Raw genomic sequence first — 27,607 nt, 5'->3', positions numbered from 1 at the left:
CAAAGATTAAACTAAAGATAGGTGAACTAAACCTTAGAGAATGTCTTAAGGGCCATGTGTGGATGAAAACAAGACAGGTTAGTCAGAGATGGGAGAAATGAGGATGGTATAGTCAATACTACTGGGGAAAAGAGTGGCAAAAAGTAAGAATGATCATTAGAAATGCCATATGCTGCAAAAGAATCAAGAGCTAAAACAAGACCACTGAAGTACATGACTAACTCCCTGGCAAACTTTCAGAGAACTATCTTCCTGGAGTAGTGAGGATATATACCAGACTGTAAGGATAAAGATATAATAGTTTACAGGGACATCTCTAGTTTTACGGGAAATCTTTCTAAAATCATCTTGTGTACATAATTTCATCTTATCTTGATGATAAGCAGATAGCTTGATGATTATATATTTAAATTTAGTTGTTTACTTTTATATTTTCTGCCTCCTCCCTTCTGTCAGCTTGTCAACTTTGCTTTCTGACCAAAGAGCATTCTTACCCTCAGGTTCCACCCTGTCTGCAAATTTCCTGAGCTGAAAACCCATACTATCAAGATAGTTAGAACCCTGTCTAAAGAAGAAGAAATAAATTCTAAGTGTCTCCTCTAAAGAGTGAGGTGAATGAAATTTAGTGCATGTATTTTACAACAACTATGTTGGCTATTCAAAGGTTTCCACCTCACCCAATTCTCAGGAATACTCTCAAAAAATAAGATTGCTGAATAAGTGTTTGCTTTCTATAAATCAATATAGCCATGCTAAATGTCTCAACTTTGCATCCTATAACTTGAGGTTAATAGTTATGAAAATGCAATAAATGCACGTATAAGTAATTTCATCTGGTGAAGTTTTACTCATTCTCACAATAATTCTTTCAACAAATACTTACTGAGCGCCTAGCATGTGCCAGGCACTGTTCTGGGCAACAGGGAACAAAAGAAAGAAAAATCCCACCTTTACAGAGTTTATATTCTAGTGGAGGAGACAGACAATAAATAAATAAGTACACTTTACATTAGATTAGATAGTAGTGCTAAGAAGAAAACATAAAGCAGATAAGGGATTAGGAAATGTCAGGGAATAAGCTGAAATTTTTTACAGGGTAGCTAAGAGAGACCTCTATGAAAAGATGACATTTGAATAAAGAACTGAAGTGAGGGAAAAAAACAGGCTTTCAGGAAGAACATTCCCAGAAGAGTATTAAAGTTCAGTTCCTATATTATCTTCTCTATAATATAATATAATCTTCTCTATAATAATATAATATAATGTCTTCCTCAATGGCCTCTCACACTCACCCCACCCCATTCCATCCCACTCCATCCATACCCACACAAAATCAGTTACTTCCTTCTCAGAGCTTCCTTTACATTTCAGTACTGACCACTGACTATCTGTTAGACTTTTAGTAATTCTAATCCACACAACAACCCTTTAAGGCAAATATGGTTATACCTAGTTTAAAGATGTCCTGAGATTCCATGTTTAAATGACCTGTCCAAGGTACAACATTAATGAATGGTGGAGCTAAGATTTAATGCTGTATGCTCTGTAGACCTCTCTCTCTCTCTGACTATAACATTTCCTTATTTTCCATAGCAGGCAAAAAAAAAAAAGGAGGGACAATTTCACTTATTCAAAAACTTCAGTCTGTCTGAAAGAAAAAGGATTTAAAAATAAACAGTAATTTCGCAAAATAAAGTGCAAACTCAGAGACTAAAGTAAAATCACATGGGCATATTTTCAAAACTAAACGATGTCTAATGACCAGCCCAGGCCATGGAATACAAACTCAGCAGGGAGCCAAAAATATCCTGTCATAAACATCATAACATTTCTATGGTTTTTGTATTTTTATATAAACCAGACCCCAGAAAAATCTAGGCAGCCCTTCAGTCTGCACACATAAGCTCTATTTTAAAATGTAATAATCTGGTCAAGAACACAACTCACTTATCAAGGTGGCATAAAATAAGCATGACCTAGCTCAGGAAATTACTGGATTGGCAAGACTTTGAGCCACTAGCGTTAGCTCTCACCATCAAAACAGAGCTTCCGGGACTTCCCTGGTGGCGCAGTGGTTGAGAGTCCGCCTGCCGATGCAGGGGACACGGGTTCGTGCCCCGGTCCGGGAAGATCCCACGTGCCGCGGAGCGGCTGGGCCCGTGAGCCATGGCCGCTGAGCCTGCGCGTCTGGAGCCTGTGCTCCGCAACGGGAGAGGCCACAACAGTGAGAGGCCCGCGTACCGCAAGAAAAAAAACAAAAAAACAGAGTTTCCCCTAAGGTTCAGCAAATCATGCCAATTACGATGCAGCAGGTGGTAAGTTGAAGATCCAGCCCCACCTTTTACAGGGACCTCAAGGAATCACTAAGCAAATTTCTTGCCTTCCATAATGAGGCATGAATCAATCAAGGATCAGTCAGTAAAAGAGCCATGCCAGGTAATTCAAGAAAAGGAATGTATTGCAGGAAATTATGTAGTTGCAAAAGTGTTGGGAGAGCTAAAAGACCAAACAGATGAGAGCGGGGCAACACAGAGATTAACAGCAGCAGGAAGTCCCCACTACACCCACAGATAGAGGAGCAAAGGGAGAAGACAGTGAACCCTGGGAACCAGGGCAATCCAACAAAGTTGGGGCCACAAGGAAGAGGCGGTCTGGCAAAACGACAAAGGAGATGTAGCCACTTCTGGAGATGCTGCCCAAAATAGAAAGGAGGAGAAATACCCAGGCTTCTCCCTTCTCCATGCCCTTCAGTCTCCTGCTAGAGCCCCCTATTAGCTGAACCTAGCCAGAATCCAGATGACAGGGGAACCTGGGAAGTGCAATTTTCAGGGGGTTCCCCCTCCGAAATACAAAGAAGAGAGGATAGGGAATGGAACTACCTGCAAAAAGGTCATAACCTGCACAAGATATCCCTACACTTTCAGAAGGTAAGTCTGTTTGTAACCTGTATGACAACCCACAGTTCGTATGGATTTTTCATTACTGGAATATAATATCAAAGTATGACGTTTTTATAGAGAGTGAAAAGTAAAAACACAGACAACATTCTAGTTTTGCTAATTAATGTACTTTTTAAAGTATTATGGGAAGCAGCTATAATAGAAAATAAAAAGAAAACTCTAATTAAAAATTTGTTATTTGGTTATCACTTAAAAAGTATTTATGTCTTAGATTTCAAACTACTACATACATATACTTATAATCATTCAAGTAATACTTTAAATCATTTTTAAAATTTTACTTATATACTTAATTTTTATTGGAGTATAGTTGCTTTACAATGTTGTGTTATTTTCTGCTGTACAGCAAAGTTAATCAGTTAAACACACACATACATCTCTTTTTTTTAGATTTCCTTCCCATTTAGGTCACCACAGAGCACTGAGTAGAGTTCCCTGTGCTATACAGTAGGTTCTCATTAGTTATCTATTTTATACATAGTATCAATAGTGTATATATGTCAATCCCAATCTCCCAATTCATCCCATCCCTCAGCTTCCCCCCTTGGTATCCATAAATTTGTTCTCTACATCTGTGTCTCTATTTTTACTTTGCAAGTAAGTTCATCTGTACCATTTTTCTAGATTCGACATATAAGGGATGTTATAAGATATTTGTTTTTCTCTTTCTGACTTACTTCACTCTGTATGACAGTCTCTAGGTCTATCCACGTCTCTGCAAATGGCACTATTTCGTTTCTTTTTATGGCTGAGTAATATTCCATTGTATATACGTACCACATCTTCTTTATCCATTCCTCTGTTGATGGACATTTAGGTTGCTTCCGTGTTCTGGCTATTGTATATAGTGCTGCAGTAAACATCGGGTTGCATGTATCTTTTTGAATTATGGTTTTCTCTGGGTATCTGCCCAGGAGTGGGATTTGTGGGTCATATGGTAGTTCTATTTTTAGCTTTTTGAGGAACCTCCATACTGTTCTCCATAGTGGCTGTACCAATTTACATTCCCACCAACAGCGTAGGAGGGTTCCCTTTTCTCCACACTCTCTCCAGCATTCATTGTTTGTAGTTTTCTTGATGATGGCCATTCTGACTGGTGTGAGGTGATACCTCATTGTAGTTTTGATTTGCATTTCTCTAATAATTATTGGTGTTGAGCATCTTTTCATGTGCTTTTTGGCCATTTGTATGCCTTCTCTGGAGAAATGTCTATTCAGATCTTCCCCTGGTTTTTGATTGGGTTATTTGTTTTTTTGATATTGAGCTGCATCAGCTGTTTGTATATTTTAGAGATTAATCCCTTACCACTTGCTTTGTTTGCAAATATCTTCTCCCATTCTGAGGGTTGTCTTTTTGTTTTGTTTATGGTTTCCTTTGCTGTGCAAAAGCTTTTAAGTTTAATCAGATCCCATTTGTTTATTTTTGTTTTAATTTTCATTACTCTAGGAGGTGGATCAAAAAACATCTTGCTGTGATTTATGTCAGGGTGCTCTGCCTATGTTTTTCTCTAAGAGTTTTCTAGTGTACGGACTTACATTTAGGTCTTTGATCCATTTTGAGTTTATTTCTGTGTATGGTGTTAGGGAATATTCAAATTTCACTCTCTTACATGTAGTTGTCCAGTTTTCCCAGCACCACTTATTGAAGAGACTATCTTTACTGGAAAGAGGAGGGTTATAAACAAACTCAATCAACCATATTTAGTCAAGTGATATGTCCCCTTTTTTGCAGTTATTTTACTACCAAAGCACAGGAGGGTGGTTTACGTGAACTGGAAGTCCCCTTCAAAGCAGTGTCTCAGATGATTTGAAAAGAGCAGTTGAAGAGATGTGCAAATGGATTTCATTAAACACAGTTCACACTTCAACAGCTCTTTCTGAGGCCTTTAGCTTCAGGACTGTTACTATAGGAAATGTCATCATAGAGGAAAGTTATTTGGGAATGAAATATTTTACTTCTTCCTCAAAGAGGAGGTAGAGGAAATAGGACAGAGGAAAATATACAAGTAGATATATAACCATATATATGCAGATATATATAATTCAGTAAAGAGGTGAGAAATTTAAAACTCAAGTGAAAATCCTACCATAAGAGAAGTTTAGCTTTGTTTCAATTATGAATCAGAAATAAAGAGAATTAAATTATTCATCTACAGTTCATAGCTACCGATATTTCTCCAACAGAATTTCTAGACATGGTGAAACATTCCTTTATATTTCAAAACCATGCTGCTTTCTCCTAAATGTGCTAATTTTTTTCTCTAAAAGAGATAAAGACCTTGTAATGTGGCATGTTCTGGCATAAAGTGATAGTATTAATAGGAAGAAAATTTGATTCATGTCATATTAAAGATGATTTTTGTTTGTTATTGAGGTATAATTGACATATAATTATATTGATTTCAGGTGTACAACATAATGATTTGATATTTACACCCATTGTGAAATGACCACCACAATAAGTCTAGTTACCATCTGTCACCATACATAGTTACAAATTATTTTTTTCTTTTTTTTTTTCTTGTGATGAGAACTTCCAAGATTTACTCTCTTGGAGACTCTCAAATATGAAAAACAGTATTAACTATAGTCATCATGCTATACATTACAATCCCATTACTTATTTACTTTATAACTGGACATTTGAACCTTTTGACCCCCTTTACCCATTTCACCAATCCCTCACTCCCCTCCCATCTGGCAAACACCAATCTGTTCTCTGTATCTATGAGCTTGGGTTTTTGTTTGTTTGGCTGCTTGTCTTGTTTTTATTTGTTTTGTTTTTTGTTGTTTTGATCTCATATATAAGTGATATCATACACTATTTGTCTTTCTCTGACTTATTTAATTTAGCATAATGCCCTCTAAGTCCATCAATGTTGTTGCAAATGGCAGTATTTTCTTTTTTCCTTCTTTTTATGGCTGAATAGTTTTAAATGTATATATGTACTTTAAAGACATTGTTAAATAAAAGCATTTGGATTTTATGCTGAAGACAATTGGGAGTCATGAAAGATTTTAAGCATAAAGAAATATGATCAGATGATTCACAGTATAGCTTTGGTGGCATTGTAGATGATGGACCAGAGAGAGGTTAGAAAGCTGCTGTACAAGTCCAGGAAATTTACTGATGACTTGGTCTAGGATAGAAGTTGTGGAGCTGAAAACGTTGCAATATTTTATAACAATTCATTTAATAACAAGCAGAGGGAAACCAGAGTACATTGCCTAATACTTTCTCTTACCATCATCCCATGGGAAAATCCCAGTTTGGACAAGGGGCTAAACCCATTGGTCAGGGACAAAACTCTGGATTAGCAAAGCAAACAGTATAGTAATCACGTAGGTCAGGAGGGTTCACAGGGCAGAAGTGATATAGGGTGACAATGTGAAGAGAAAGAGACCAACCTTCAAGGAGACACATACAAACCAGGTTCAGGATGTGGACACATGGATGTTGTCATTCAGTATTTTCTCTAAAAGGTTTTGTTTTTTTTCTTGTAGATCAGTGTGTTTTTTTGTGTGCTTTTTTTTTTAACATCTTTATTGGGTATAATTGCTTTACAATGGTGTGTTAGTTTCTACTTTAGAACAAAGTGAATCAGCTATACATATACATATATCCCCATATCTCCTCCCTCTTGAATTTCCAGCATACGTATTTCTTTGAGAATAGAGAGAAGGGAATGACAGAATACATATATTAGAAATGAATTTTAAGGTAAAGAGAAATAAAGTGTATTTAATTAAAAAGTTTTAGTGAGCCCTTACTCTCAAGAATACTCTCCATTTTTGAGAGCTAGTTGCAGTTTGCCATTCCCTGAAAGTATCCTCTCTCTAGCATTCATGTCTTTCTGCATGACAAGAACTAGGTAGTCTTTCCCAAAAGCCAAAATTTACCAGATAAATTGTTATTAATCATTCAAGCTTTAGCTAATAGTAGCCTCCTCTAATAAGCATTGTCTGCAAACTTATCTCCCCAATACCATGCTGAAAAAGACATGCTTTTGCTATGTTTTATTACTCGGTACTTATTATATCGTGGTTAGCCTCAGACAAACCCCAGGCTTTGTCTGTTGTCCCAGACTCCCTTGCAGGTTAGCATTTGTTGTGGGCAAAGATATTTACTTTAGATGATAAATTTTGTGGTCAATTCAATCAGAGCCTTTGTCAGTCTCTCCCACTAAACTCCTTTAAACTGGGAATTGTATATTGTATTCTTCCCACAGGATAAAACATATCTGCTGGTTGGTAGATTTATAAAGAAGAAAAAAGTAAGATTCTTTCATATTCCTCAAAACAATCCAAATCAAGGACTCTGCCATAATTATGTACAAACTTAAAACACTTCTTCCTGAAACAGGACAGCTTATCTAAATGTGGTGAGAATGAAGAGTGAGGGAACCTTCTACAAAAGGCAGATTAATTTTTCCTTAGAGATTCTATAAACCTACGCCTCATATACTACAAGATTTTATTTGATTTTTAAATATTTTGAAATTGTCTTCTAACATTAAAATTTTATACTAGGGAAGTTTTCTTACTTTAAAGGTTAATGGGCATAAGCTCTTCATTTGTGGTAATCAATGACCAGTATAATCTATTTTCTGCTATAATCACTTCATTCTGCAACTTAGGAAATTAAGTATCATATTTTTAACTTAAAGTTACAACAATCTTATTTTCTCAGAAGTTAAAAAGACCTAAAGGCAAAATTTTAAATTACGAAACTGCTAAATGCCTAACGCAGAGATAAGTGCTTTCATATGGATTATGACCCCATGCAATGCAATAGTTTCAAGCACAGATTATGGAGCCAGAATGACTGGGTTTGGATCCCAGTTCAGATCACCAGCAACGTGATCTTGGTAAAATTATTCAACCTCTCTGTGTCTGTTTCCTCATCTGTTAAATGAAAATAACAATAGAATCTACCTCATAGGGTTGATATGAGACTTGAATGAATCACTCATGTCAAACACTTGGACCTCTGTATGGCATATAATAAATTCAATATTAGTGTTTATATTACTGTTATTTTAATCTTACCCAACTTAGGTTCAAATACCCACTCTGACACTTGGTTGGTTAACTGTATAGCCATGGGCAAATTACTTATCCTCTCTAGGCCTCTACTTATCTGTAAGACAGAATAATAATACCTACCTCATAAGGTGTGAGGATTCAATGAGATAAAGTATGTAAAAGAATGTGTGAGCCTCACATACTGCCTGCGACTAACTATTAACCATTAGCCATTAATACGCAGACCCAGATTCAAATCCTGACTCTACCACTTAGAAGCTGTGTAACCTTGACACATGTTTAACCTCTCTAAACTTCATTTTCTTCATCTGTGAAGCAGCATTAGTAATACTTACTTTACAGAATTATGATAACTGTATTCACTTAATATACATTTAATGATCACCTATTATGTACTAGGCTCTTGACTAAGCCTTGGATACATGGTGGCAAACAAGAGCTCCTACAGAGCTTACAAACTTCAAACATTTAAATGAGTACTTCTAGAATTAATATTGTTAAAATGGCCAAAATACCCAAAGCAATCTACAGATTTAATGCAATCCCTATCAAATTACCCATGACATTTCTCACAGAAGTAGAACGTATAATCCTAAAATTTTTACAGAACCATAAAAGACTCAGAATTGCCAAAGCATTCCTAAGCAAAAAGAACAAACCAGGAGGCATAACCTTCACACACTTCAGACAATACTGCAAAGCAACAGTAATCAAAACAGCATGGTACTGGCACAAAAACAGACATATGGATCAATGGAAGAGAATAGACAGCCCAAAAATAAACCCACACACATACGGTCAGTTAATCTTTGAAAAAGGAGGCAAGAATATACAATGGAAAAAAGACAGCCTCTTCAGCAAATGGTGACTCTTGATGGTGTTGGGAAAGCTGGACAGCCACATGTAAATCAACGAAGTTAGAACACACCCTCACACCATACAAAAAAATACACTCAAAATGTCTAAAATACTTAAATATAAGACATGACACCATAAAACTCCTATAAGACAACATAAGCAAAACATTCTTGGACATCAATTGTTCCAATGTTTTATTAGCTCAGTCCTCAAGGCAACAGAAATAAAAGCAAAAATAAACAAATGGGACCTAATCAAACTTACAAGCTTTTACACAGCAAAGGAAACCATATGCAAAATGAAAGGACAGCCTATGGATTGGGAGAAAATATTTGCAAACGATGCAACCAACAACGGCTTAATTTCCAAAACAGACAGCTCATACAACTCAATAAAAAAAACAAACAACTATAGTGTAGGTGTCAACAATCCTTGGCATTCCTTGGCTTGTAGCTATATCATTCGAATTTCTACCTCCATTTTCACTTGGCCATCTTCCCTCTGTGTACATCTGGATCCCTAAATATCTCTTCTCATATAGGGTGGATTAGGGTCCATCCTAATCCATCCAGTATGGCTTCATCTTAACTTGATTGCATCTTCAAAGTCCCTGTTTCCAAATAAGGCAACACTTCCAGGTACCAGGGGTAGAAACATCAAAATATTCTTTTTTGGGGGTACTGGGGTTGCAATTCAACCCACAACACCTGGTAAGATATATGTTTGCCAGAGTGTGCAATGTAAACCTGAAAAATATTCAGAGGCCTGCCACATGATGGAGTTTTTTAGGTAACCAATGCGATATGCCAGGACATCTTTAAGGTAAAGGAAAAGTCACTACACCATGTATCTCTTAGCATTAAGAAAGAAGCACAGTACTTGGTAGGTCTCTTTGTACTTGTGGACTCTTCCATCACACTTGATAATACTGCATTAATTGCATTTATCAGGAGGCTCAGAAGGCTAATTTTAAGTGGGCAAAAAATGACTCAAGAGGAGCAACATAGCACGACAGCAGAGTAGGAAATCTTGGACCTGCCTTGTCCCCACAAACATACCAACTTAGCAACAAGATTCTCTTTGTGAGAAATCCAGAAACTAACTGAAATATTCCTGTACCCTGGGCAAGTGTGAAACTAGACACCAAATCTGGCAGGGAGAGTCAAGACCCAATCTCAACAGAATTTCTACAGCTCACATAGCACCGTATGATCAGAAAGAGACTCTTTAGCTCCCAGTTTCTCCCAGGGGAGGAAAATTGATGGCTCACATGTCCAGCACCCCAAGTTTTCCAAGTGGGATCCCCAAAGGTCTGGCTTCTCTGCTGCTATGTTTGGGGCTCTGACAGATTCTAGCACAGTCTAGTTGCCTGGGAGAGAAAGGAGATGGCAGCTTGGGCTGGTAAACACCATAGCTCCTTCTCTGGCACAGCACAAAGGGAGAAGATAAAAAATCAAGGCTCTCAGCTTCCCACTGGGGATGGAAAGGCTTGATCCATGTGTCCAGTACCCCAGCTTCTCTAAGACTGCACAAAGAACTGGCACCTGTCTTGCTCATCTTGGAATGCTGATGGAATCAGAACAACCTAGCCACCTGGGGGAGATAGAGACAGAGATTTAAACTGGTGGACACCATAGCTCCTGCCTCCTTCTCAGCACAGAGTAGGTGGACAAAAACAAAGCTGCCTGATTCTCACTGGTAAGGGGAAAAGTTGGTCCAGGTATCCAATGCCACAATCTTTCCAGGGACTACTCAAAGGACAGGCTTCTAGCTTGCCTGTCTCAGAGTACTGAGGGGATCTGGGATCTGGCATAATCAAACCACCTGGGGCAGGGTGGGGTGTCTAGTGAAAACAGAGATGAAGATTTGGGCTGGCAGTCACCATAGTCCTCCCTCCCAGTTAAGCACAGAGACAGTGGACAAAAATCCCTAGTTCTTAGCTTCTCACTGTGGAAGGAAAGAGTTAGACAGAGCATCCAACAATATAACTTTTCCAGAGACTGCCTGAGGAATTGGCTTCAGACTTGCTTGTCATGGTACACTGATGGGACCTGGCACATCCTAGATACCTGGGGTCTTCAAAGAACTAACAAAAGTGGGTTGGACTACCTCAAAATTTCAAGAGGCCCTCAGGTTCTTCTCCTGTATGAGGCTAGTGCATGAACAATGGGAGAGGTAACTGCTCCATCCAATGTGCAGAAACCAACACAGAGAGTCAAGGAAAATGACGGTTCAGGCAGAGACGTTACCAAACAAACGAACAAGGAACATCTCTAGGAAATACAAGCAAAATAACTACAAGATTAATAGAAATCAATTAACAAAATGGAAATAGTAAATACTTCCATAGCAGTAATCACTGTAAATGTAAATGGATTAAATTCCTCAATCAAAAGGCATAGAGTAGTTGAATGGATTAAAAAAACACACCTAACTATTTGCTATCTACAAAAAAATCACTTGAGATTTAAGAACACAAATAGGTGAAAGAGAAGAGATAGAAAAGCTACTCCTCATAAATGGTACCAAAAGAAAGCAGGGGTGGCCATATTTATGTCAGGAAAAAATAGACTTTAAGTCAAAATCTATCATAAGAGAAAAAGAAGTACATAACAATGATAAAAAGGCCAATTCAACAGGAAGATATCATAATCAAAAATGTATATGCATCCAACAACAGAGTACCTAAATACATAAAGCAAATGTTGACAGAACAGAAAGGGAAATAGACAGCATGACAATAATAGTAGGAGAATTCAATACCCCACTTTCAATAATAAATAGAATATCCAGATAGAAAGTCAGGAAACAGAGGATGAACAACATTATAAACCTAAGAGAAATATACATAACATTCTGCCCAACAGCAGCAGAATACATATTCTTTTCAACTGAACATGGAACTTTATAGATCACAAGTTTGGTCACAAAACAAGTCTAAACAGATTAAAGAAGGCTGAAATCATGCAAAGTATCTTTTCTGACTACAATGGAATAAAACTAAAATGAATAGCAGAAGAAAAACTGGAAATTCATGAATATGTGGAAATTAAATGACAAACTCCTGAACAACAATTTTGTCAGAAAAGAAATCAAAGAAAACTCCTAAAGACAAATAAACAAACAAAAACCAAAACATACCAAAACTTATAGGCTACAGCAAGAGTAGTACTGAAAAGGAAGTTTACTGTGATAAAGAGACATATTGAGAGAAAAGAAAGATCAAATGAACAACTTAATTTACATTTCAAGGAGCTAGAAGATCAAAATAAGCACAAAGTTAGCAGAAGGAAAGAAATAACAAAGATTAGAATAGAAATAAGTGAAATAGAGAATAGTAAAACAATGAAATTGAGTTTTTTTGAAAGATAAAACTGACAAACCCTTAGCTAAACTAAGAAAAAGGAAAGAAGACTCAAATAAAATCCAAAATGAAAGAGGAGACATTAAAACTGAGGCCACAGAAATAAAAAGGATTATAAAAGACTACTATGAACTACATCAACTGAATAATCTTAAAAAAAAATGGATAAATTCCTAGAATCATACACCCTACCAAGACTGAATTGTGAAGAAATAGAAAGTCTGAACAGACCTAAAACTAATATAGAGATTGAATCACTAAACAAAAACCTTGCAACAAAGAAAAGCCCAGGACCAGATGGATTCCCTGGTGATTTTTACCAAATATTCAAAGAATTAATGCCAATACTTTTAAACTCTTCCAAAAAATTGAAGAGAAGGAAACACTTCCAAACTCATTTTATGAGGCCACCATTATCCTGATACAAGGTACCTTTACCAGTTGACTTTGACAGACAAGTATAACACAAGAAAATGAAACTATAAGCCAATATCCCTGATGAATACTGATCCAAAAATCCTCAATAAAATACTGGAAAACTTAATCCAACAGCAAATTGAAATGATCATACACTATGAACAAGTGGAATTTATCCCTGGGATACAAGGATGGCTCAACATATGAAAACAAATTAATGTGATACACCACAATGACAAAATAAAGGGTAAAAATCACATATCTGTCTCAACAGAAGTTGAAAAAGGACTGAACAATATTCAACATCCTTTCATGATAAAAATGCTCAACACACCAGGAATAGAAAGAAAGCATTTCAACATAATAAAGGCAATATATGAAAAGCTCTGCTGGAAGACTGAAAGCTTTTCCTCTAAGAACAAGGCAATGATGCCCACTCTTGCCAGTTGCTTAACATAGTATGAGAAGTCCTAGCCAGAGCAATTAAGCAAGAAAAAGAAATAAAAGGCATTCAAATTGGAAAGGAAGAAGCAAAACCATCCCTGTGTGCAAATGACATAATGTTATATATATAAACTCTGAAAGACTCAATTTAAAAAACTTTTAAAGCTACAAAATGAATTTAGTGAAGTTTTAGGATACAACATTGACATACAAAAATCAGTCTCATTTCTATTCACTAACAACAAACTATGTGAAAAGGAAATCGGGAAACCAATCCCATTTACAACAGCCCCAAAGGAATAAACTTAACAAAGGAAGTGGAAAACCTGTATATTGAAAACTAGACAACATTGATGAAAGTAATTAAAGAAGAAACATATAAATGGAAAGACAACCCATGTTCATGAATTGGAAGACTTAGTATTCTTAAAATGTCCATGCTATCAAAGCAATCTACAGATTCAATGCAGTCCCTATCAAAACCCCAATGGCATTTTTTTATAGAAATAGAAAAAATGCTAAAATCCATATAGAACCACAAAAGATAACAAATAGCCAAATCAATCTTATGAAAGAACAAAGTGGGAGGCATCAAAGTTCCCAGTTTCCAAATACATTGCAAAGCTACAGTAATCAAAAAAGTATGGTACTGGTATAAAGACAGAATTGTAGACCTATGGAATTCGATAAAGAGCCTAGAAATAAATTCACACATATATGATCAACTGGCCTTCAACAAGGGTGCCAAGAATATACAATCAATAAAGGGTGGTCTCTTCAACAAATGTGTTAGTCAAATTGGTATCTGGGTATCCAGTTGCAAAAGAATGAAATTGGACCCTTTTGTTATACCCTAAACAAAAATAAACTCAAAATAGATTAAACATTTAAACATAATATTGAAACTGTAGAATTCCAAATGAAAACATAGAAAAAAACTTCATTACATTGGTATTGGCAATGATTTCCTTGATATGACACTAAGAGCACAGGCAACAAAAGCAAAAATAGACCAGTGGGACTACAACAAACTTAAAAGCTTCTGCACAGCAAACAAAACAGTTCACAGAGTAAAAGGCAACCTACAGAATGAAAGGAAATATTTGCAAACTATATTTCTGATAAGGAATTAATCTTCAAAATATATAAGGAACTCGAACTCATAGTAAAAAAACTAATAATCTAATTAAAAATGGGCTAAGAACTAGAATAGACATTTCTCTAAAAAAGACATACAAGCGGCCAACAGGTAAATGGGAAAAAAAAAAGCTTAATGTCACTAATTATCAGGGAAATGTAAATCAAAACCATGAGATACCACCTCACACCTGTCAGGATGACTATTATCAAAAAAAAAGAAAACCACAAAAGACACAAGTGCTAGTGAGGATATGGAGACATTGGCACTCTTGGACACTCTTGGTGGGAATGCATAATGAATGGTACATCTACTATGGAAAACAGTATAGAGGTTCCTCCAAAAAAAAAAAAAAGAACTATCAGATGATCCAGCAATTCTACTCCTGGGCATTTATCCAAAATAATTGAAATCAGAATCTCAAAGAGATTATTAGCACTCCTATGTTCACTTCAGCATTATTCACAATAGTCAAGACACAGAAAAAAAACTAAATATCCACAGATAGATGAATGAATGAAAGGAAATGTGGTATATTCATACAATAGAATATCATTCAGCCTTAAAAAAGAAGGAAATTATGCAATACACAACAACAAGCATGAACCCTGAGAATATTATGCTAAGTGGTATTATATTAAGTCAGTCTGACAGACAAATATTGCATGATTCCAACTCTTTGAGGTATCTAAAATAGTTAAATTCATAGAATCAAAGAGTCGAATGGTGGTCGTCAGGGGCTAAGAGGAGAGAGGAATGGGGAATAAACTAATCAATGGGCATAATGTTTCAGTTAAGCAAGATGAATAAGTTCTGGAGATCTGCTACTCAAGATTGTACCTAAAGTCAACAATATTGCATTGTACACTTAAAACTTTGTTAAGAGAGTAGATCTCATGTTAAGTATTCTTGCCAAAATAAAATAAAATTTTAAAAAGAGATCCAATAAGGCTAGAGACAACCATGATAGACAAGACACTGCAGAATCTATGACAAGCAGATCCATGAAGTTCTAGAGCAAAAGATGCTTTCTGCAGTACAAAACTACCATGTGAAAAGCAGCTCCGGGAAAAGTCCTGATGCCTACTAAATACTGAGCTTCTAATCATGAGACACCAAGTAATGGTGTAATTTAAGTGACAGGGAGCAAACCCTGACTCCAGTGACACCTACCTCTGTTACACAAATGCCATTCCCTTAGCTCATGCCTATGGCATCATGGAAGGTTCCCTGAGGAAGACAACTCAAGACTGACTAACAGATGGACTGGCTTGATATGTTGGCACAAGTTAAAAAAAAACTTGTTGCTGCCATATAATATCACTCAGTTTTCTTTAAATGATGTGGTGATAGGAAAATCTCCCAGTGAACAGAGCTTACAGCAGTACACTTCCTCCTCTCCTTTGTGTGGAGGTAGAAGTAGTACAAGGTAAACATATACCTGAACTTGTGGGCAATGGCAAATGTCTTGTAGGTTGGTTGGTAACAGGACTGTAAAGAACAAGATTGAAAGACTGCAGTCATGGAGGTCTGGGACAGGGACATGGGAATGGAACAATGGGAATGGGTACAAAGTATTCAAATCTTTGGTTATGAAGTCATAACCAAAAAAAATTTTGAAGATCCTCAATGCTCATCAGACAATACCTAACACAGAGGAGGCATTAAACAAAAAGGTGGATGGAATAATTCATGTAGTGGACATCAGTCAACCTTGCATAACAGAAGAAAGAATAAATTAGACATGATGATAGAGATAAGGAAGCTGTGCATGAATCCTCCTGAGTGGGCTCCCTCTAACCAAGGCTAATCTACCTACAACCACTACTGTACCTGTTCATGGACATATTCTTTGTTGGCTTTTCTTCATTTCCTGTCTTACTCTCCCTACTCCCCTACCTGTTCTTCCTGAGATACGCACCTAAATATAAAACCTTTACCTAAGTCCTTGTCTCAGTATGAGATACAACTTTCCAAGACTGAGCCAGGAAGAATTAGAAAATATAAACAGACCTATGACAAGTAATGAAGTTGAAACTGTAATTTAAAAACTTCCAACAAACAAAAGTCCAGAATCAGATGGCTTCATGGACGAATTCTATCAAACATTTAGAGAAGAGCTAACACTGATCCTTCTCAAACTCTTCCAAAAAATTGCAGAGGAAGGAACACTCCTAAATTCATTCTACAAAGCCACCATCACCCTGATACCAAAATCAGACAAAGATATCACAGAAAAAAAGAAAATTACAGACCAATATCGCTGATGAATATAGATGCAAAAATCCTCAACAAAATACTAGCAAGCAGAATCCAACAACATATTAAAAGGATCATACACAATGTTCAAGTGGGATTTATCCCAGGAATGCAAGCATTCTTCAATATATACAAATCAATGTGATACATCATATTAACAAGTTAAAGAATAAAAACCATATGAGCATCTCGATAGATGCAGTAAAAGTTTTTGACAAAATTCAACACCCACTTATGATAAAAAACTCTCAAGAAATAGGCAAAGAGGGAACCTACTTCAATATGACAAAGGCCATATATGACAAAGATACAGCAAACCTCATACTCAATGGTGAAAAACTGAAAGCATTTCCACTAAGATCAGGAACAAGAAAAGGATGCCCACTCTCGCCACTCTTATTCAACATAGTTTTGGAAGTTCTAGCCACGGCAATCTGAGAATAAAAAGAAATAAATGGAATCCAAATTGGAAAAGAAGAAGTAAAACAGTCATTGTTTGCAGATCACATGATACTATACATAGAAAATCCTAAAGACGCCACCAGAAAACTACTACAGCTAATCAATGAATTTCATAAGGTTGCAGGATGCAAAATTAATGCACAGAAATCTCTGGCATTCTTGTACACTAACAACAAAAAACAAGAAAGAGAAATCAAATAAACAATCCCATTTACCATCGCAACAAAAAGAAAAAGATACCTAGGCATAAACCTATCTAAGGAGGCAAAAGATTTGTACTTAGAAAACTATAAAACACTGATGAAAAAAATCAAACATAACATAAACAGACTGAGAGATATACCAGGTTCTTGGATTGTAAGAATCAATATTATGAAAATGACTATACTACCCAAAGCAATCTACAGATTCAATGTAATCCCTATCAAGCTATCAAGGGCATTTTTCACAAAATTAGAACAAAAAATTCTACAATCTGTATGGAAACACAAAAGACTCCAAATAGCCAAAGCAATCTTGAGAAAGAAAAATGGGGCCGGAGGAATCAGGCTACCTGACTTCAAACTATACTACAAAGCTAGAGTAATCAAGATAGTATGGTACTGGCAGGCACAAAAACAGAAATACAGATCAGTGGTACAGGATAGAAAGCCCAGAGATAAACCCACACACATATGGTCACCTAATTTTTGACAAAGGAGGCAAGGATATAGAATGGAGAAAAGAAAGTCTCTTCAATAAGTGGTGCTGGGAAAACTGGACAGCTACATGTAAAAGAATGAAATTAGAACACTCCCTAACACCATACACAAAAATAAACTCCAAATGGATTAAAGACCTAAATGTAAGATTGGATAAAACTTGTAGATGATTACATAGGAAAAACAATCTTTGACATAAACCACAGCAAGATCTTTTTTGACCCACCTCCTAGAATAATGAAAATAAAAACGAAAATTTAAAAACCAGACCTAATGAAACTTAAAAGCTTTTGCGCAGCAAAGAAAACCATAAACAAGAGAAAAAGACAACCCTCAAAATGGGACTAAATATTTGCAAATGAAACAGTGGACAAAGGATTAATATCCAAAATATACAAACAGTTCATGCAGCTCAATATCAAAAAAAACCAAACAACCCAATTAAAAAATGGGTGGAACACTTAAATACACATTTCACCAAAGAAAACATACAGATGGCCAAGAGGCACGTGAAAAGATGCTCAACATCACTAATCATTAGAGAAATGCAAATCCAAACTACAATGAGGTATCACCTCATATTGGTCAGAATGGCCATCATCAAAAAAGCTACAAATAACAAATGCTGGAAAGGGTGTGGAGAAAAGGGAACCCTCCTACACTGTTGGTGAGAATGTAAATTGATACAGACACTATGAAGAACAGTATGGAGGTTCCTAGAAGACTAAAAATAGAATTACCATATGACCCAGCAATCGCACTACTGGGCATATACCCTGAGAAAACCATAATTCAAAATGACACGTTTCCCAATGTTCATTGCAGCACTATTTACCAACACATGGAAACAACCTAAATGTCCAACAACAGATGAATGGATTAAGAAGATGTGGTACATATATACAATGGAATATTACTCAGCCATATAAAGGAATGAAATTGGGTCATTTGTAGAGATGTGATGGACCTAGAGTCTGTCATACAGAGTGAAGTGAGCCAGAAAGAGAAAAACAAATATCGTATATTAACACATATATGTGGAATCTAAAAAAATGGTACAGATGAACCTATTTGTAGGGTAGGAATAGACATGGACACAGAGAATGGACATGTGGACACAGTGGGGAAAGGGGAGGGTGAGATGAATTGGGAGATTAGGTTTGACATAAATACACTACCATGTGTAAAATAGATAGCTAGTGGGAATGTGCTGTATAGCACAGGGAGTTCAGCTCAGTGCTCTGTGATGACCTAGATGGGGGGGGAGGGGAGGGAGGTCCAAAAGAGAGAGGATATAGGCATACAAATGCTGATTCACTTCATTGTACAGCAGAAACTAACACAACATTGTAAAGTAATTTTACTCCAATAAATAAATAAATAAATAAATAAAATATACAACCTTTACCTAAGTCCTTATCTCAGTATGATTGTGGGAGGAACCCAATTTAAGGCTCTGATATTACAAGGTTTTTCTATGGGTTGGAAATAACACAAATACACCAAGAAAAATTCTGGTACATTTTAGCACCCTTGAAATGTTGATATTATTCATGTGCCAGAATTAGTACCTGGGATATTACTAGATATTGTGCTAAGTCTATTTTGTATGTTATCTCTAATTTGCACAATAATTCTACAATACAGATACTTATTTTCCTAATTTTAAGTAAACTTTAAGTGATAACATCAGCAATGACATAACCAAGTACGTGCTAAAGTTAATATATGAACCTAAGTCTGTCTGAAACCAAAACCTGTGTTTTTTGGTATTATACTATGTTACCTCTTGTTTAAAAAAAATGTAGGTAGCATGCCCTCTGGATTCATCCATGTTGTCACAAATGGCAGGATGTCCTTTATATGGTTGAATAATACTTCACTATATATTATATTTATATATATATATATATATATATATTCCATCACTCATATATATCACGTGTGTGTGTATATATATATATATATCATATTTTCTGTATCCATTCATCCAGCAAAGTACATTTAGGTTGTTTCCACATCTTGCTATTGTGAATAATGCTGCAGTGAAGTTGATTTCATAGATACAGAGAAAAAAATGGTGGTTGCCTGGGGCTGAGGGAAGGGGAAATGGGGTGATGTAGGTCAAGGGGTACAAATTTTCAGTTATAAGTTCTGAGGCTCTAATGCACAGCACGGTGACTAGAGTTAAAGAATATGGTATTGTATACTTGAAAATTTTTGACAGTAGATCTTAAGCATTTTCACCACAGGGAGGAGAAAGCAGATAGCTATGCTAACTATGTAAGGTGATGGATGTGTTTATTATTGTGATTTTGGTAATTGTTCTACAATATACATGTATATCAAATCATTACATCATACATCTTAAATATATGCAATTATATTTGTCAACTATTCCTCAATAAAGTTAAAAAAACAACAAAGTATATCAGCCATCTGGATATCTAAAAGAAAAGTTCAGGTGCAGTATTAAGCTAAAAACCCTGATTTCTAATGTAGTCATAGCATATTTTCATGCTGCACCAATAATAAAGACTATTTTATTTTCTTTCAAGAGGAAATAAAACATTAATTTTTAAAGATTACAAAAATAAATGTAGTAAAACTCCATTGGGGGAATTAAAAATAAAAGTTTTTAAGTTTTTATTTCTATTGTCTGAAATGATATATAAATAACTACCATATCTTTATTTCACTGATGCTTTTTCATGCCATGGTAACTTAATACAACATACTAAATTTCTCAGGCTAACCAATTAATTTGAAGTATGAATTATAGTGCACTTCTCACATTCAATACACATATATGCATATCAATAATAAAAGAATAATCAAATTGCATATGATGGCAACCATAGTATTTATTTGGATGGTTTATTTTAAAACAGTAGTAAACTTTTCATTTTTCTTTATCATAAAACCTTTTCCTATATATCTTATCACCTAGTGAGAAATTTTCAACAATATGTTTATTATTCATGTCATAAGTTGACCTATAATAAGGTAATACATATATGCAGTGGTTAAAAGTATGGCCTGTGGAGCCAGGAAATTCTCAGTTTCAAATTCAGCTACACCACTTGTCAGTCATGCAATTCAAGGTAAATAACTTTACATCTCTGAGCATCACCTTCCTCACCTACAAAGAGAGATATAATACCTCAGAAGTCTTTTGTGTGTATTAAATGAGATAAACTATGTATATCATTCCTTACAGGGTATGGCAAACAATAAGTAATAAAGTGATAATTACTATTGTTTTTTTCCCTTTATGTTCTTGCTGTTATTAGTTAAATTTTTATTTAAATGTAAAAATATTTTTATTAATCTTAAAATCTCACTTTATGAAGACCATTTTGTTCACTATCTGTCCTCCTTCATTTATTAATTTCTCTGGTGCTCTCTCTCGCTTTCTCTCTCCCCACTCCTTCTGGGGCTCCCATTATGCATATACTGATCTCTTTGATGGTATTGCATAAACCCCTTAAGCTTTCTTCACTCTATTTCATTCTTTTTACTTAAGTTCCTCTGATTGCATTATTTCCAATAATATGTATTTAAATTCACTGATTCTTTCTTCTGCTTTAGTCTGACATTAAAGTCCTGTAGGAAGTCTTCTCAGTTCAGCTACTGTGTTCTTCAGCTTCATGCTTTCTATCAACATTTGGTACTTTCAGCATTATCCCTCTCTCTGATGAAATTGTCACTTTGTTCATGCAATGTTTTCCTGACCTTGGTAAAAATCTTTATGACAGTTATTTTGATTTCTCTGTCAGGTAAATCATGTAACTCCATTTCTTTAGAGTCAGTTTCTGATTGTACACTAGGTGCTAAGGAACAAAAATTAGTGAGAAACCATCACTGACTTCAAGGAATTTTCAGTGATAAGGAAAAGGAAAGAGATCATTAAATGACTGCAATGCAATAAAAACTATCATAGCAGAGGCCAGTAAATCATAGAAGAGATGCCTGTAAATATACAGGTAGAGACGGCCAAACCTGCCTGGGAGGTGCTGGGTCTTAGAGGAAGAAATGCTGGCCTGAGTCTGAATTAACATTTTACCAAGTAGAGAAAGGCATCTGGGGCACAGAGAAAACAGCATCTGCAAAGGTACAAAGACTTGAGAGAAGCTGGTAGACTGGGGAACAGCAAGCAATTAAATATGGCTTTTTATCAAAGCTAACAGAAAATTAATCTTTCCACATCTTTTTAATTGTTGGTAAAACAATCATGGTACTTAGGGGTTCAGAGAACTGTCATATAACTGGAACGTCCCTTCAATCACACACACACATGCAAACACATTACTCAAAACGAAAAATAATCAACAACTGTATATAAAACAAAGTTATGTTTAACTTTCTCATTAATATTTTCAACGTATTCTGAATACCTACTATGTGCTTATATGCCATTCAGAGTATGAGGCTCAGATATAAAGAAGTTAACAAGATTCAACTACTACTGGGTGGAAATTCACAATTAAGCCCTGTTCTCCCCTATCAGAATACTCACAGCATTTGCTGTTTACAAAGTATATTACTTTTTCTGTTTTGTTTGTGTTCAACTGAATCTTTTCTTTAATTGCTTCTTTATAGAGAAGACTGCTCTCAGAAAGACTAAGAACCAGGTATACAGTAGACATTGAATAATTAATAATTTATCAAGTATTCAAATTATATTAGTTTTATCCCAAAAGAAATAATATCTGGGTAAGTATTTGATAAAATATAAGGTACTGCATAAATGTTCATTACTACTACCATTATCTTTCTAATCATTTATCACAACCAAAATACAGCACTTCATTTTTAAGTATTTCCAAGTTAGTTCATTCAAAATGGATTTTTCCTGACAACTTATTTCATTATGGTAAAAAATTAAATGGGTTGAATCACACTAAATGGTCAGATGGCATTAGATTCCAAAAATGACTCACTAGACAAGTTCAAAAGAAAAGGCCTTTGATACACTCACCACTTTCAAAGCAAGCATCAAAGATAAGATGTCCTTTCTTGGGCTGTCCACAGTATCCAGTTGGAAGCACCATATATTTGCTCACATTCCCTCCGATGGTATCATCATTTCCCAGATCATTGCCTATTGTTCAAAAAATTGGCTCATGTTAAACAGAAATCATAATGCATTTAGTAACAGAAATCCAATAAAATTTTTACCCCCTCCCCTATAATTTGGTGCTTATCCAGGCATTAAAAAAATTAACCACATATTGTGGTAGAGTAGAAAGAGAATAGATTTTTAAATCAAAAAGATATAGGCTCAAATCTTATTGCTACTACATATTAATTCCCTGTGTCACAAAGCAATCAACCGAATCCTTTTAAGCCTCAGTTTCTCTCATCCACAAAAAGGGAATGGTAAAACCCATATTTCTAAACTGTGTTATGAGAACTAGGTAATGAAAAATATCTAGTGTAACTACTGAAATGCAAAAGATGTTTGTATTTCAGTGCACAAGTGAGACTCATTGTAAGAGGCGGAGCTGTAAAAGAAAACAATCTTCTACAGCTGGGGGAAGAGCAGGAAACAGTCCTGGGCCTAAGACTATATATCAACATTATTTAAGGTCCCCTACCCCTGGGGAAGGAGTAAAAAACAATCTCTCACAAAACATATCAAAGGTTCAAAGCAGAATTAAAAGACGAAAGAGAAGTGGGATCACTGAAAAAACTCCACTCCAACATCAGAACATACAGGGCCTGCCTAAGACCTAGGCTAGACCAGTATAACAGAAACACTCCTAATCCCTCAATACCAATATAGCAAGCACTGAATAACAAACAAAGCAATCTAATTCTAGCATAGGGACAAAAGCATAGATAGAAGCCCCCTCTGTAATAGGAGTATCCAAGGGAAGGACAAAAGTTTAGGGTGGAGCAAAACATTGAAGAAAAACCCTCAATCACCCTATCCCTTTCCTTCATGAATAAAGTATCACTAGAAGCATATGAAGCCAGTGGCAAACTGAAGACAACCATAGCAACAATGAAACTCAACCCAGCTTAACTCCTGACTGGGTAGATATAAGCCCTCAAACAAATGCACCTAGGAGAAGAGGTGCAAGCATTGTAACATATAATATTTATATCATTCTCTACGGTTCTACGTGAGTTATGCAGTATTCAATAAAAAATTGCGGAACATACAAAAAACTCAAGAAAAAAACAACCTACTATCTTGGGAGAAAAAATAAACAGAACTAAATTCAGAAATGACCAGATACTGGAATTATCAGACAATGAATTTAAAATAACTAAGAATAATATGTTAAATTTTCTAGTAGAAAATGAGGACAAAATGCATGAACAAATGGAGAACTTCAGTAGAGAGATGGAAATTACAGTAATAAGCCAAAAGGAAATGCTAAAGCTAAAAAACACAATAAAAGAGATAAAGAATGTCTTCAGTATACTCATCAGTAGGCTTGACACAGATGAGGAAAGAACTGTGAACTCCAAATCAATAGAAATAAACTGAACAAAAACAAGGAAAAGAAAAGAAAAAAACAGCACCTAAGAGCTGTGGAATAAAATAAAATAATGTAATGTACGTATAACTGGAATTCCAGAAGGAGATGGGAGGGCAGAAGAAATATTTGAAGAGATAATACCTGAAATTTTCCCACATTTAATGAAGGATATACAACTACAGGCCCAAGAAGCACCAAGCAGAATATACTTTTTAACTTGGTATTTCATATTTAAAAATATAAATCACATAAAAATGAACTAAGATAAAAAATTAGACTACTTATAAGAAACTGAAAAACCGAAGTCAAAGGAATAACGTCTTTAAGTTATTGAAAGAAAAAAATGTCAACCTAAAATTTTAGACCTGGGACTTCCCTGGTGGTCCAGTGGTTAAAATTCCACACTCCCAATGCAGGGGGCCCGGGTTCGACTTCCGGTCAGGGAACTAGATCCCACATGCTGCAACTAAGAGCCCACATGCCACAACTAAAAAGAGCTCATATGCTGCAAAAAAAAATTTACCCCAAATTGTGTTGGACGAGTTAGTAATCCATATACTAAAACCAACCACACATCACACATAAAAATTAATGCAAAATAAATCAAACACCCAAATGTAAAATATAAAACTTATAGAAGAAAATATGAAAGTTTTCCACACACAAAAAAGAATGAGGTTAGACCCTTACCTGACACCATCCATATACAAAAATTAACTCTAAATGGATCAAAGACCTACATGTACGAGATGAAACTATAAAACTCTTAGAAAAAAGCAGAAGGAAATCTCCATGTCATTAATTCTTGATTTGGCAATGATTTCTTGGATATGACACCAACAGCACTGCCAACAAAAGAAAAAAATAAAATAAACTTCATCTAAATTAAAAACATGTGCATTAAGCACCATCAACAGAGTAAAATGACAACCTACAGAATGGAAAAAAAATCTGTGAATTACATATCTGATAAGAGGTTAACATCCAGATTATATAAAGAACTCCTACAACTCAGCAACCAAAACAAAAAGAAAAATTCCAAAATAGGCAAAGATATTGAATAGACATTTCTCCAAAGAAATACAAGTAGCCAATAAGTACATAAAAAGATACTCAACATCACTAGTCATTAAGTAAAAGCAAATCAAAACCATGAGCTACCACTTCCCACCTGTTAGGATGGCCACTATCAAAAAAATGAAAAATAATTTGGCCAAGACATAGAAAAACTAGAACCCTTGCACATTGCTGGTGGGAAATTATAATGGTACAGCCACTGTGGAAAACAGGCTGGTGGCATAAAAACAGTTTCAAACATAAAATTACCATAGATCCAACAATTCCACTCCTAGGTATATACTCAAAAGAATTGAAATTAGGGACTCAGATACTTGTACACCAATGTTCATAGCAACATTATTCTCATAGCCAAAAGATAAAAACAACCCAAATTCCATCAACATATGAATAAAATTTTTAACATTGTAGATACATACAATGAAATATTTATTATTCAGCCATAAAAAGGAATGAAATTCTGATACAGGCTACAACATGGACGAACCTTGAAAACATTAGGCAAAATGATAAAAGCCAGACAATGACAAATATTATATGATTCCACTTACACGAGGTACCTAGAATAGGCAAATTCATAGAGAAACAAAGTAAAAATAGAGGTTACCAGGAGCTGGATGGAGGAGAGAATGGGAGTTATTATTTAATAGGCAGAGAAAGTTTCCATTTCAGATGATGAAAATGTTCTGGAAAAGGGTAGTGGTGGTGGTAACACAACAGTGTGAATGTACTTAATGCCACTGACTTGTACACTTAAAATGGTTAAAATGTTAAATGTTATGTACATTTTACCACCAAAAAAAACCCTTAAACATGAAATAAATGGAAAGTATTTTTTTAAGTGGCCAAATGAAAAAGAAGTATGAGAATATCTGTGTATCCTTATGTTAGGCAAGATTTTACTATATAAGAGACGAAAATCACAGACCATAAAAGAAAAAAGTTATAAACTGGATTTTATTAAATTAAAATTTGCTGCTCTTTGAAAGGCATTATTAATTAAAAGAAAAAGTCAAGCCATGGACTGAGAGAAAATACTTGCAACACACATATCTGATTAAGGACTATATCAAGAATACATAAAAGATTTTATCAGATATTTCACCAAAGAGGATAAATAGGTGTCAAATAAGTCCATGAAAAGATGCCCAACAGCATTAGTCAATAGGGAAATGCAAATTAAAACCACAATTAAATACTACCACATACTTAAAAAGGCTAAAATCAAACTGACCAAACCAAGAATTGATGATGACACACTCAATTGAAACTTTCATGCATTTCTAGTAGAAATGTAAAGTGGTATAACCACCCTGAAAAATAGTTTAGCACTTTTTTATAAAATTAAGTATACACTTAACATACAACCCAGATATTCCACTCTTAGGCGGAATACTGAAGAGGTGTAAAAACATATGTTCAGGAAAAAAAAAAAAACCCTACACATGACTGTTTACAGCAGCTTTGTTCATAATCACCCCAAAACTGGAAACAATCCAAATGCTTTCAACTGGTGAATGCATAAACAATCTCTGGTACATCCATGCAATGGCATACAAATCAGCAATAAAATGGAAGAAATTATTGACACACATGACCACATGTGTGAATCTCAAGTGCACTATAATAAAAGGAAGAAGCCGAACTGTAAAGTCTACATCCTTTATAATCCAATTATATAACATTTTTAAAAGGCAAAATTAGGTATTTTTAAAAAACAAAAATCTGTGGCTGTCAGGGGCTGCAGATAAAAAAAGCGGTTGACTACAATTTAATCAATCAAATTGTACAATCAAATGTATAATACAATCAAAACTTTGAAATCTTCATTGACCCCTGCCTATCTCAGCAGAGTTATATATACCTTCCTGTCATTTGCCAGAGTGGTATATATGCACACATGTGTGTTTAATGGTGAATGTCTGCAATGGTGACTTGCAAACTCTTCCAGAAAACTCCTCAAGGTACTCAGGGATAATGGAGAGGAAAGCAGTTGCTAATAGGACAACTACTAGCCATGAGAGAGTAACTAGGACTAGATCCATACTCCCACCATAAACAACTAGAAAACTGGACAAATATATACAAAACAACTCTTTTCAGACTTACATGACAAGCAGTTGCCACACTGTGATGCCTGAGAGAAAGGGAAAACCTGAGGTGCACCTAATGTTAGTACTATTTTAGATTAGTGGCACTTTCTGGAAGATGGTACAAGAAGAGTGTTCCCAAACACAACAGGGTGGTTTTCTGAGTTGAGAAGACATAAGTAAGAGTTTGGAGAGACTGAGCAAAATTTGAAGGTCAGACTATTGAAGAGGAGAGCACTACGAGAGCCAGAGCACCAAAATTCTACAGAATATCTGCTTAAGACCTTGTCTGAATGCA

At 35.4% G+C, this 27,607-nt stretch overlaps 1 protein-coding gene across 2 annotated transcripts in view; it reads right to left on the bottom strand.

Annotated features, from left to right (window-relative positions):
• The window catches only part of AGBL4 (AGBL carboxypeptidase 4), a 1,265,610-nt gene extending 1,242,908 nt beyond the window's left edge, over nt 1-22,702 (bottom strand). For both annotated transcript variants that reach the window (XM_027108602.1, XM_027108603.1), the window contains exon 1: nt 22,630-22,702. In XM_027108602.1, the coding sequence (XP_026964403.1) occupies nt 22,630-22,702 (73 nt within the window). The remainder of the gene's footprint in view (nt 1-22,629) is intronic.
• Nucleotides 22,703-27,607: the final 4,905 nt, after the last annotated feature.

Source organism: Aethalodelphis obliquidens, unplaced genomic scaffold, assembly GCF_003676395.1.
Source record: "Aethalodelphis obliquidens isolate GAN/ISIS:26980383/991018 unplaced genomic scaffold, ASM367639v1 scaffold9, whole genome shotgun sequence".
Taxonomy (NCBI): domain Eukaryota; kingdom Metazoa; phylum Chordata; class Mammalia; order Artiodactyla; family Delphinidae; genus Aethalodelphis; species Aethalodelphis obliquidens.
Note: the sequence above shows the minus strand (reverse complement) of the source record. Positions and strands in the feature narration are given on the sequence as shown.